General features: G+C 38.5%; 1 protein-coding gene across 1 annotated transcript in view; it reads left to right on the top strand.

Moving 5' to 3' along the window:
* Positions 1-12,704, top strand: part of ANKFN1 (ankyrin-repeat and fibronectin type III domain containing 1) — a 73,894-nt gene that overhangs the window by 19,533 nt on the left and 41,657 nt on the right. The window contains exon 6 of the mRNA XM_014949358.1: positions 232-345. Within this exon, the coding sequence (XP_014804844.1) occupies positions 232-345 (114 nt within the window). The remainder of the gene's footprint in view (positions 1-231; positions 346-12,704) is intronic.

Below are 12,704 nucleotides of genomic sequence, written 5' to 3'. Positions count from 1 at the left end.
AGATATTTTTAACCAAAAGGAGCCAAAAACCATGATAGAAACAAATGGTGTCTGCAGGATATTGTTAGCAGGGGCACTAATTAAAATGCTCAAAAGGCAGAGAACACAAACACCTACAACCCAAAGCTCACAATTGCAGGGTGATTTTCAGTGGGTTCTTTGAAGACTCAGAAACATTGTTTGAATAGGATTTGTTGTGCTGAAGAGCTGATGTTTTCTCTTCTCTCCCAGGAGCCCCTGAGGCGCCAACCAACGTCTGTCTCATGGTAACAAGCAGTACATCACTCACTGTCACCTTCCAAGAACCTTTGAGTGTCAACTCAGCTGTGGTGACCAAGTATAAAGGTACTGGATTTAGACATCTTTCATTTACCTTAACAATGCACAGAAATTTGAGGGCTGACAAAGATATTTATCTACAAGAGATTATATTACATTGCTAGTAATATTTGAATTTAATTATTTTCCCAGTTAATAGCTGTAGAAGTGGAATTTTCTTAAAAGATGCCCCAAAGAGAAAATTTTTATTAAAAAAGAAAAATAAATTAACCAAAAGCTTTCTCCCTGAGTGCTTTGAAGAAGTTTGCTTGACTTACTGTGGTTAGGACATCGGCTCGATGGCTGGGTTGAGATGAGCAGTTATAAAACACAAGCTAACTTTTGGTGCCTGTGGGCTCCCGAAACCATGTGTATCCTTGTAAATGCCAAACCCACACCACCATTCCTTAAAGGAATGCCTCTGGAAACTGAAACTTTTGGCAGAGGCATCATACAGCCCAACTAATTAGCTATTCCAGAGCTGCCACATCATTCTTGGAAGAGCAGTACATTTGGGGTGGCACCAGTTACTTGCAAAGTGGAATGAATAGGAGAACGCTTCCATCTGAATAGTGCTGTTGAATAGAAACGGATTCAAAACAGAATTTCTGTTCCACAGGAAATTCCAACATTAAAAAAAAAAAAGTTTTATTGAAGATTAGAATAAAAATGAGAAATTTCAAAATTTCCTGTTTAAAGGAACTTTCAGTATTCTAAAATATTTGGAACAGTAAGTTCTTCAGTGTGAAGAGCAGCAATCCACAGCCACCTCCTCCCAGTGAGAGCCCAAGTCCTTCTGCAGGTCAAGGGACTGAAAAGCACTGCTCTGAAGATCTGAGGCTGCCTTTGCCCAGCCCAAGGGAGTCAAGGGGTGGGGAGCCTGAAAGTCCTTTCCCACTGCATCTTCCTTCATGTTTCCTGTTGCGTTTGTTTCTTGTATAAATAATTAAAAACTCATTTGAGAGGATCTTGAACCTTGGCTTTCCATGCACATAGCAATAGCCATAATGCTTGTGTTGTGGGGCAGTCTATTTCATGTCTCCATGAGTGGGTGTCACAGGGATTGCTTCAACAGGAGAGATTCAGATGCCCCCAGTCCATTGAGGGTCCAATAGCTCCTGGAGCTCTTCTGAAGGTGGGACATGCTGGTGCACATGCCCCACTGGCATCAAGCACAAGCACCCAAAGGACTGCATGAGTTTATTTTGGAAAAGGCAGATTCTCTCTTTCTTTCCTTCCCTTGCTTCTGGTTAGAGATTCCAGTCATCACAGGCTATGCCCAGTAAGAATTTTCCTCCTAGACATCACAAAGCCATCAAAGCGATTCCATTCCTGATATCCTCAGTAGAAGGATAAATTACTGTATTACACCTAGTCAGCTGTGCAATGCTGCAGGAAGTGTGATTTTCAAAAACGTCAAAGACCTTTAGAAGCCTAAATCTAATTTTCAGCAATGGCTTGGGTTGCCAGGAAACTAAATTTCATTTAAGGGCTTCCTATTGCCTGATTTACTTGTGAAAACGATACTTGGGCTCCTAAAACACTTAAATTCACCTGAAAATATCAGGCTTTCTGTAATACACATATTTTAAACAACCCTGAAATTTTGCCCACATTCTAATTATAATGATTGTTGATATTTTCACAGTTAAGCAAATTACCAAATAGAATTTATTTTTAAAAATAATTTTATAAAGGTTGTCATGTTTTTGTCTGGTTTGTTCATTTGGGTTGCGTCTGTTTTGCAACGCGTCGATTCTGTCCTCTTTTTGGGAAGTACAACATTCAGAGAATTCTAATCAGTCTAGGCAGCGTTGCCGTCGTATTTTGAATTACCCTCACTGGTGATCATTTTATGCCTTATCAAGTTGACAGTTAGTTTTGCCAGAATGTGCTTTTTAAATCCTTTATCCCAGGAGACTTGCATATTTATGGTTAGATAAAAAGAAAGATCATTAATAGCTCCTTTTGGTGACTTTCGGGAATTAATTAAGCACTGGTTGTAGAATTGTTTATTACATTATGGAGTGAGATTCTTTGTGCCAGTTTGAGGGGTCATAAAATGAACCTTTCAAATGATCACTTGCAGGAATGATTAGAACCAGCTAGCAATTACAAGCCCTGAAAGGAGAGCTTGATAACATTGTCTGAGGATCTTTTTAGTCAGACATATAAACCTCCCATCCAGAAAACATCCAAGCATTTTGCTAACTCAGGGACAAAAATAAGCTGTTAGGTTGGTTTTTTTTCCCCCAATACTTTACCATTGCTTTTTCTTAGCATATTAAAATTCAGGAGCATTTACAGCAGTGTTTAGGGAATACCTGCTCATTAAGAGAAGCTAATAATGTTCTTTTCTCTGGACCTGAATTATAGGGGATAAAAACTGACATCAGTTTAGTTTAGTTCCCTAAAACATTGAGAAACTGCCAATTCTTTTTTTTTTTAGTGTGTCATCTTTTTTTTTTTTTTTTAGTGTGTCCTCTTTTTTTTTTTTTTTAGTGTGTCCTCTTTTTTTTTTTTTTTAGTGTGTCCTCTTTTTTTTTTTTTTTAGTGTGTCCTCTTTTTTTTTTTTTTTAGTGTGTCCTCTTTTTTTTTTTTTTTAGTGTGTCCTCTTTTTTTTTTTTTTTAGTGTGTCCTCTTTTTTTTTTTTTTTAGTGTGTCCTCTTTTTTTTTTTTTTTAGTGTGTCCTCTTTTTTTTTTTTTTTAGTGTGTCCTCTTTTTTTTTTTTTTTAGTGTGTCCTCTTTTTTTTTTTTTTTAGTGTGTCCTCTTTTTTTTTTTTTTTAGTGTGTCCTCTTTTTTTTTTTTTTTAGTGTGTCCTCTTTTTTTTTTTTTTTAGTGTGTCCTCTTTTTTTTTTTTTTTAGTGTGTCCTCTTTTTTTTTTTTTTTAGTGTGTCCTCTTTTTTTTTTTTTTTAGTGTGTCCTCTTTTTTTTTTTTTTTAGTGTGTCCTCTTTTTTTTTTTTTTTAGTGTGTCCTCTTTTTTTTTTTTTTTAGTGTGTCCTCTTTTTTTTTTTTTTTAGTGTGTCCTCTTTTTTTTTTTTTTTAGTGTGTCCTCTTTTTTTTTTTTTTTAATATATTTTTCCAAAGCTTTATTTGCCCAAATGTCATTTAGAAACTGGGCTTGGAACATTATCTAACTGTCTGCTGTTTTCCTGTGTGTGATCTTTTCCCTTGTTAGCTGTATAGCTTACAAATAATAATACAGGAGAATAATACTTTGCACTCACTCTCTAACCACTAAAACCATCTCACTTCATTAAGAGATTTAATTTTAACCACACACGGTGAATGGGTATTGACGTTGGTGTCCCAGCTGGATGGCAGTTCAGTGACTGCATTCTGTGGAGCCATTGCTTTAAGGAGCCAGAGTATTCTTTACTTCCTCTCCTGGATTGTTGTTTAATGTTGCAGGCACCATCCTAATGGCTCCCTTCAGCTTCTCTCCAGAGAAGGCTACGGCGCGGTGGTGGCTGACGTGAAATGATTCCTATGTATAGTGTAACTTAGTAAAGTGTTTTGAGGCTGGAAGCAGACAGGCATGGCATAAATCAATAATAGCAGCAATAATCTGCTCCATGCTAGAGAAAGATTCAAAGCCAGAGACACCTCACCCCAGCCAGTTTTAGGAAGGATGTGAAGCATCACTGTAATATTGAGAAGAAAAACCCTTGCCCTTGGCTAATTACGCCCTAAAGCGAAACTTCACATCCCATCATGGAAGTACTTAAGCCCTGCTTTAGTTTTACATCCTTGAAAACACAAGCAAAACGTTCCACACAAATATACAAAATAACTTGTCACAGTTTGAAGCTAAGATGAACCTTCTGCTTACACTGTCATGTTGTTGCTGTGTGATGTATTTTTATCCTAGAGCTACATTGCTGTAACTATCTTGATGCAAAAAATCTCAGCAACAACAGAATCCAGATAGACACTACTTGGGTCCTAGGAACAGCCCCAGCAGAGTCAAGTATTAAGTGCTGGTGGAGCTTTTAAGAACTGTTGTCTTTCACTAATTAGCCTTTCTAGGGTTCACATGTTCCACACAACATATACAAAAAGCAGGGTTTTTTAAAGAACAAAATAATAAGTAATGGTAAGGAATTTTGTTGCACTTATTTTCTGTGCATTTTAAACCTGATTATTATTTTGCTTTTATGGTTAATAAGTACAGGTAATCCTCCTCTTATTGCATTTATTTCCCCCATCCATTTCCCATCAGTAGTCATAATGTTGCTGTGATCCCCAAGTGTAGGATAAAGAAGGAAAATGGACAGTGCTGATCATTACCTACCAGAAAGAATCACTATGCAATGGAAAATCTCCATTTATATTTTATTTACAATTTTTAAACAAACATCTATATCCCCTTTTGGAGAAAAAATGAAACAACTTGTATAGCCAAAGTTGAGCTAATTTATTTAAGAGCCTGGAACTATTTACGTTTGAAGAAAGAGGAAGAAAGAAAAAGATCTGGGCCATGTTTGATGTAGCAACCAGAGCTGATCTTCTCTCTGTTTGGGTATAGCTGTGGACTTGGATGCCATGTTATTTTCCAGATAATGATGCTAAGTTGTCTAGGCCACTTTAGCCCTTGTTACCTTTTTGTTTAGTTTCTTATTTTAGCAGAGTATTTCATGTTTATCAGGACTGCCCAGCTGCCTGCTAGGATTTCTGTTGGGTGGAGAGAACAATTTTTATTTCCCTTGTCACTATAGCTCTTTAACAAACCCAACACATCAGCTTAGATCAGGAAAGGAGGAGTTACATCTTGCTTAAATTTTGACAAAAAGTCACTCTCTGCCTTCCTTCTTTCAAGGCAATTTGTGGTTCATTTCAGAATTTTTACATGGGAATAATTTAAATTGTCTCTAAATGGCTGGTTCAGTCCTAGCTCCATATGCAGTAGCCGGAGTATGCTCCTATCACAGGGTCGCATGAAATGGGTTGGTTATAGTGAGTATCTTTGTCCAGGAGAGGCTGTTGCAATTTGGTGTCTCAAACACTGGAAGTCTCAACTGAAGGATGAACGGAGCTGCTTCTTCGTTAAGGGTCAGGACCTGAGATCATGGGATGAGGAAGCCTGCCAGGTTGGGCATGTATGGTATATGTTCTGTAGCTCAAAAAATATCTGTGTTTGAGATTCTCAGTTGACATCTCAGTGTGTCAATGGAAATCTTTCATTAAAAATTTCAATGTGAACAAACCTCAAAGATTTTACAAAAACTGTCAACAAATCTTGTGTGATTCTACATGTTTTATTCTCAGGGGTAATCCTCTCACAACAAAATAATTTTATCCTTTTGTGTGGGATTCTGCTTCTCCCTGCGAGCACATACAAACACCATATACCATATGTTTTGTAATTATGCATTTTATTTCTCTATCAATAGTTGACTTGCCATGTTTGATCAAGTTTGGATTTGTTCCATAGCAGGTTTCCTGCAGTGATCCACCTAGTACTGTATGGTGGGTTTGACCCCAGACAGATTTGGCCAGACTAATAGGTGGGGCCTAAATACATACCTATATTTAGGTAAGACCTAAATACATATGGTATCTCCAGCTTTAGTGGCAACTGACTGTTCACATAGCAGTGTCGGAGTAGAAAACAGCAAGCCTGTGCTTTCTTTGATTTCTAGAAGAACCCTGGATATGGGAATGAATGCTCGTAGAAGTGAATCTTAGGTATGAAGATGTGGTGCTTTGACATTGAGACCTATGCTTTTTTCTGAAGTACATCCTATGTCACTGCTTGATCCTGTTCCAGTCTATAGTGGAATTAAGTAGCATTCTCCATTCAAAGTGATGTTGAAGCCCTTTTCACTTACATCCAAAGTTTCTTTGTATATTTTGAAACTCATTCTTTCTTTCCCCAAAACAGTTCTTACTCCATAAAAAGGAAAGAGAATACATTTCTTTGTACGACATTTGAATTTATCCTGCTGAATAGGTGTGGTCTGATATTTTTTACAGTAGTGCATTTATGGCATTTTATTAGGTCTCCTGGGCACTTTATTTGCACATTACATTTTGGTAGCTAACAGGACTGTGCAATTTGACTTCTATTTTTATGCCTAGCAAGTACAGAAATGTATAAATGTTAAAACAAACCTTTCTATTTCTAGCTCCTGTCAATGTCTGTAGTATGTGTTGAACTTAACATAAAATTTAAGAACTCCTACTTTTTAAGTTTGCTATGTATTTAAAAGCACCTTTGAACATGGATCACATATTAAGTGATGGTGTAATTAACTAATGTAGTTGATCAGACACCAGTTACTCAATTCAATCATTCTTTCCTCCTGCTTTGTTTTTTATAAGGCTTTTGAACAGCAGCTCAAGGTGAATGGCTATGAGAAAGCCCAGACATATAGGCTCTGGTTTTGTCTGCCTTTGCTGTCTAACAAAAAAGGTTCATAGCATGATGTTGCTGAATTTTAGACAGTGATTTACCTTTTAAATTTGCTTTGACTTACCAGGATTAAGAAGTATTTTTAAAAATTATTTGTATGTGGCTAAGCATTATAGCTTCCAGTTAGTTCATAGGTATGGCATGAAGGAGGTGAATTTTTTATAGTCAGTGCCAGGAGTGGAACTCAAGACCCTCAGCTTCTGTCTTGAAGGAGGTTCCTGATTTAGCAGATCTTTGACTCATGGGTTTGGGAATGCTTCCTCTCTGGAGACTTAAATAAAACCAGAATGTCTTCAAAGGGATTTTGTCAAAGTTTCCCTGCTCATCACTTTGTCTGAAGTCTTCTCTGGTCCATCATGGACTTTTCTGGACCATTTAGAAGCATAAAGGGTCTAAAACATAGTTCTCTCCAACCAGGACATGATACAGTTCTAGTAATTAGATCTGACCCACAGAAGTGATTAATTAATGTAAATTTGGAATGATGCCTTTGATTCAAGCTCCTACCTCATGTATCAAGCATAAATTGCAGGCTTTACTGTTTTCATGCATGAGTGCCCAATTAGTTCATGCATGAACACCCAATCAATTCATGCATGAGCGCCCAATCAGTTCATGCATGAGCACCCATTTAATTTACTAATGAACAGCCAGCTGGTCACCCACGTGCACCCTGTTAACATATGTCTGAGCACCCAGTGAGTTCATGAGCCCCCTCTTAGCTCCCCCCTCAGTACTGTGCTGGGCATATGTGCAGGTGCCAGTAGCCAGGGGCCACAGGTAAGAGGGGAGGCCAGGAGATGCCAAGTGCTGGTCATAACTGGCCTGGCTAGTTCTAAATGTGATGGAAAAGCCCATGGCTGAGTGGAACCCCACAGTGGAGACAAGGGAAGCTGAGAGGAGGAAAGGGGAAGGGACAGGTGTATTCTGGCCTGGGTGAAAGGACCATACAGAAACAGGGGCACAGAAAAGGTTATTTGACATCATCAGTTATTATTAGCAGGCATAAAAGGTAAAGGAGCCCAGAGATGTTTGGGAAGAAGGTTTACTGCAAATTAAGGATTTGATTATTAAAAAAATTCTCTGAAACAAGTGTCATGAAGCTTTATAGCCATGGAAATTTCAAATGAAGATGTGCTCTCTCAGAGAAGTCTAGGAATGCTCTTCTTGGTTCTGTTCTGACTGTTGTTCTGAGGAGAGGGCCTTGCACCCGCCCATAGCTCTTCCACACTAGAACACAGCGGTGCTTTATTTCCTTCAGGTGAACACAGTGCTGTGTGTGTTTACATCTTTTTCATTCCTCTTCACCCTTATTGATGTTTCTACTGACTCAGTACAAAGAGCCTTGAAAAAGTTTGCAGAAATAATTGAAATAATCGATGAGATTCAAAATAACGAATGGCTGGTATTTAGAGCAATTGCGAGCTCAGGTTTTACTTTAAGTAGTACCTAGAAATCCTAGTCCCAGGCCATGACTACACTGTTTTAATTTCTGTGTTTGCACAGCAATATGCTTAAGTCACTTAGGCAGCATAGTAAATCCCTGTTAGAATCCCTAAGTAAACATAAAAATTAAAAGTTCACCTGTCCCTTTCGTAAATGCTGTGGTTTGTGTCATATTGTCCCTGTCTATGCTCTTATAAGCAGAATGCAGCCAACTCCAGACGTTCTAAGTTAGTGTGCATTTATGGATGGATTATATCCTTCATGCAAAAAAGCAAATCCATGGGAACAAATGCAAATTCCTCAGTACCACACATTTGGTTTTCCTAATGGAAACACTATGCTGGGATCTCTGTCAGTACTTCAGTACTCCCTACAGCCGGTACGACTTGTCTTTCTCCTATCATTCTCTGTAGAATTTGCAAACATGAGAGAGGCATGAACCAATCCTGAATCCAAATCTGCAGAAAATGGGTTCCTTTCTTAATTCAGGCTGGAAAGAACAGTTCGAGGCAGCAAGGAGGAGCTGACCAAATACTGCAGTGTTCTCCATCTGAGCTGGTGATGCTGGCTACACTAACAAACCAATTCCTGCTTTTCACTAGTGTTAATTCTCTTTGTGTTATACTTCTAAATATTTATTTTGGTACTTTCATCCTGATTTCATTCACATGAATGGCAGTGTTCAATATCCTTAAATCAAGCAGCTAAGACTTTATGAGTGTAGATTATTAAAATCATTTCATAAAGATCAGCAGGCAGAAAAAGACAGTGTGTGGTAGTTTCTGGTACTAGTGGTCTCTTTCAGTTTTACATTTCAAGGGAGGCTATTGAACAATGCAATTATTTGTTTGGAGGCCCTCAGAAACACAAGCCAAGATCCCTGTGTCCTTCAGCCTCGGCCCAGGACCCGGGGAGGAAGGGAAGGAGAGAGAATCTTTGCTGCTTAAGTGTGGGTTGAAAGCCATAGTGGCACAATGCTTTGCCTAAGGTCACATAGCAAGTCAGTAGCAAATGCAAGAATAAAACTCAGAATCCCAGCTCAGTGCACTGCTCTGTAAACTCCATCAGCTTAGCAACAGAACTCCTGTCCCTGAGTCTAATTAATCTACTCAGCAATTCAGTGAGTAATTTAAGTGCAAGCAAAAACAAATGCCAAAAGAAATGACAAATTCTGCTGTGGCTCAGGCTATTTACTCGACTCAGGAGAAGGTGCTTTCCTGAAAGAATCTACAATAGGGTCAGGAGGTGTTTTGTGCCTTCACTTTGTTTCTTGTCTGTCTGTCAATCTCTTTGATAAGCTGTTTAAGGCGTGCTCCATGTAACAGAAATATAGTGAGTGGGAAAGAAACAGGTGAAAATAAACTTCTCCCTTTATTTTAAAGTGCATGAATTGAGTATTAAAAAAAAAAAAAAAGCAACTTGGCCACAAGTAGGTTACATAACTTAAGCCAGTCTAAAATTATGTGCCAGCAATTTACATGAGTTTTATGTAACTGTTTATACTGCTGTTTATTTAAAAATTACTACTTATCTTGGCGACCGCAGCAACACATCGTGCATTTGCTAGCTCTGGAATACAGGGCACCTTCATTAAAACACATAGTGACCAATATATTAAACACACAAAAAACCCCTGCTCTGACATAACGTGAAGTGTCAGATGGAAAGCCGCAACAGCGAAGACATTCAGTGTTCACGACAAAGCAGGCCTTTGGGGTGTTCAGAACAGGACTGGAACATGCTCCATCCTTAATTCACCCAACAGCTTTCAGGTCCTTTACAGCACAGTTGGTGCAGTCTACAAGACCAGCTCTTGTTCCTGGGCTCTTATAAAGGACCCTCTTCATCTTCAGGTTTTTATACTTGTGCATTTTTATATTCAACTTTTAAAGTACTGAGGTTAGCTAGCCTTTTGTTCTCTCTTAAAGTCCCAAGTACTTTAGAGTTACACAAATGGTTGATATTTTTTGTTTACTACCAGAGCAGTCTCCCCCAGCTCTCTCTCAGAAAGCAGGCAAAGACTTAGCAAAGTCTCCATGATGGGTTCCTCGTGCAAAAAGTTACATAATTTTAGATCCAGGTTAATCACAAGGGTAAGACCGTAGACGTGTAGCTTCGTATTGGTACCAGAAAGAGCTATATCTACCCTACAGAGCCAGAAGGCATGAGCAACACTGGCCTAATAAATGTAATAGAGGCCATAGGAGTTTGTCCCTTGTTGTTTTGGGGTCTGCTGAACCAACAAGAGGCTCTGCCTCTCCCTCCTTACATTTATCTTTCCACCTATAAAATAGGGAAAATGGTATTCACATCCTCCTAAAAGGGTTAAAACCGAATGAATTAGTATAGTAGAGTATTATGTATTACTTTTAGACAACTATTATAGTAGAAAGCTGAAATCTAGCAATGTATAACAGGAGATAGAAACTTAAGTGATAAATGACTTAAGTTGATTTGCATTTCTTTAAAATTATATCGTCATCCTATTCTCACTTGAATCAGTAAAATAGTGGGTAAAAAAGTTTTTTGAAATCAAAAGTAAGCAAAAAATTCCAACATTTGTTATGTTTCTTTATGATGGAAATCATGAGTCAGAGAATGAAATTCTGTCAAAACTAGCAATGCTTCAGTGTGTCCCATTGATATGTTTTCTGTAATATTTTGAAACAAGAGGAAAAAGAAGGCACTATTCCAGCACAGCTGCTCAAAAAATATTTATTTTTCAGTTATGGAAATTTTTATTGAAACTGGGGGCCAGGGGGTTTTCCAAATATGAAGTTTTTAAATATATATATTTGAAAATTGAATTTGGAGTAACTTTGTATACACCAACTTGTTAGGTAAATATCCTATAAAAGAGAGGTTCTCAATGGTAATGATAACCATAACCTGATCCACAAGCTAATATCACATTCCTATGTTTTTAATTTCATGGGTCTCAGCCACCGCAGTGTAAGCTGAAAAAATAAGTGCAAAATTCTGGCACTACTTGGCTGCATAATGAGAAGCTGAGCCTCAGCCTAACAGGCTGTGAAGCCTCAGCTGGTTGGGGGGATCAGAGGGTACACAGCTCTCCTCAGTAACTTGTGAAAGGACTAGCAGACTTGGTCACTCTCCCTAGTGAGTCCTTGTCCTTCAAAGGACTGGGAGATCATGGTGTCACCCAGCAAGTGGATGAGGGGGTTTGCCCTGCACATGGGGTTTCACCAACGACATGCGTTGGGACAACATTTTGCTGTAGAACGTCAGAGCAAAGCTGTCATTTATTATTTCAAAACCCACCTCCTCACCTGCTCCTGAGATGGCTTTATGGGCAATGTCAGCCTTTCCTCCCTTTAGTAACAGCTTCTTTCTCTGAACTTGGTGATCCTTAGAATAAACTGCCATGCTGTTGCTGGTCATAATACTAGTATCATGCTGTTCTTGCTGTACACACCCTTGCAAAGGTGTAGGATTACAATCCTGTTTGGATTAAGGCAGTTAATTCCTCTCCAGGCAGTGATATTTAGATCTCTAAATATATGGAGCACCTTTCTAAATGCCAGAATGCAGAATGGAGCTGCAATGTTAATTTCTGTAGGCTGCCCAAATTTAAATATGCCTCTTGAACTCCCAGTTCATGTTTGGGCACTCTCCAGTCTATAGAACACCTAAAAATTTGGGAAGCTCAAGAGCAGCTTAAAGCTGCTTATTTCACCCTGGCTTTTGCTGTCTAAAGCACAACCTTAGCACGGCCCCTCGTGCTGAGCAGCTGTCAGTCATGCCCGGGAGTTTCAATGAAGACAGGATTTGTTGGCAGAATCTGTCTTGAGTGACACTCTCTTACTTTACATGTACCTTTGAAAAGAAAAATGATACGTGAAGTGGCTGCAAGTCTCTTGATAACATGTTCATCAGTTTGACCAGGACATCTCCAATTTATCCTTCTGGAAAACAGACCACACATCTAAGTTTGCAGCATGTATACAATGTCCTCAATGATTTAACACAGTGGAGTTATAAACTCTGAACATGAGGGTTTGCAGTGGAAACTCTGACAGGCCATCAAGTTCAATGGTACATACCAGCATTCCTATAATTAAGTTGTCAACAAAAACCTACAATGTGGTACCTTAACAGCTTCTACATTTTCATACTAATGTACAGAGATTGCTTCCACTAAAGGTGGTGGTAATCTGGTATTTAAAACCCGGGGAAAACTAGAAAAATATACACTGAAAAAGTTCAAAGACAATAGGCAGAACCAATATCCTTTTCATTCCAGCAAATACATAAATGTTGCAGAACATGCTGTGCATTCACAAACTGCAATCACAGAAAAGGAGCAATTAGGAGAGAAAGGAAAAATGAGTTGTGCTATTGATACTTGGGTATTTTAGAAAAATGTGTTGGCAGTTAAATGTATATGCTGAGCAAAAAATTCTGAGAAGTTTCTTTCTTTTAACGTGAAAATACCAGTGTGACACAACCAGAAGATGAAAATTCTACATGCTGAAATTAAAATACCTATACCCTCTGAACTA

Source organism: Calidris pugnax, unplaced genomic scaffold (assembly GCF_001431845.1).
Source record: "Calidris pugnax isolate Ruff unplaced genomic scaffold, ASM143184v1 scaffold9, whole genome shotgun sequence".
Lineage (NCBI taxonomy): Eukaryota > Metazoa > Chordata > Aves > Charadriiformes > Scolopacidae > Calidris > Calidris pugnax.
This window is presented reverse-complemented; position numbering and strand designations above follow the sequence as displayed.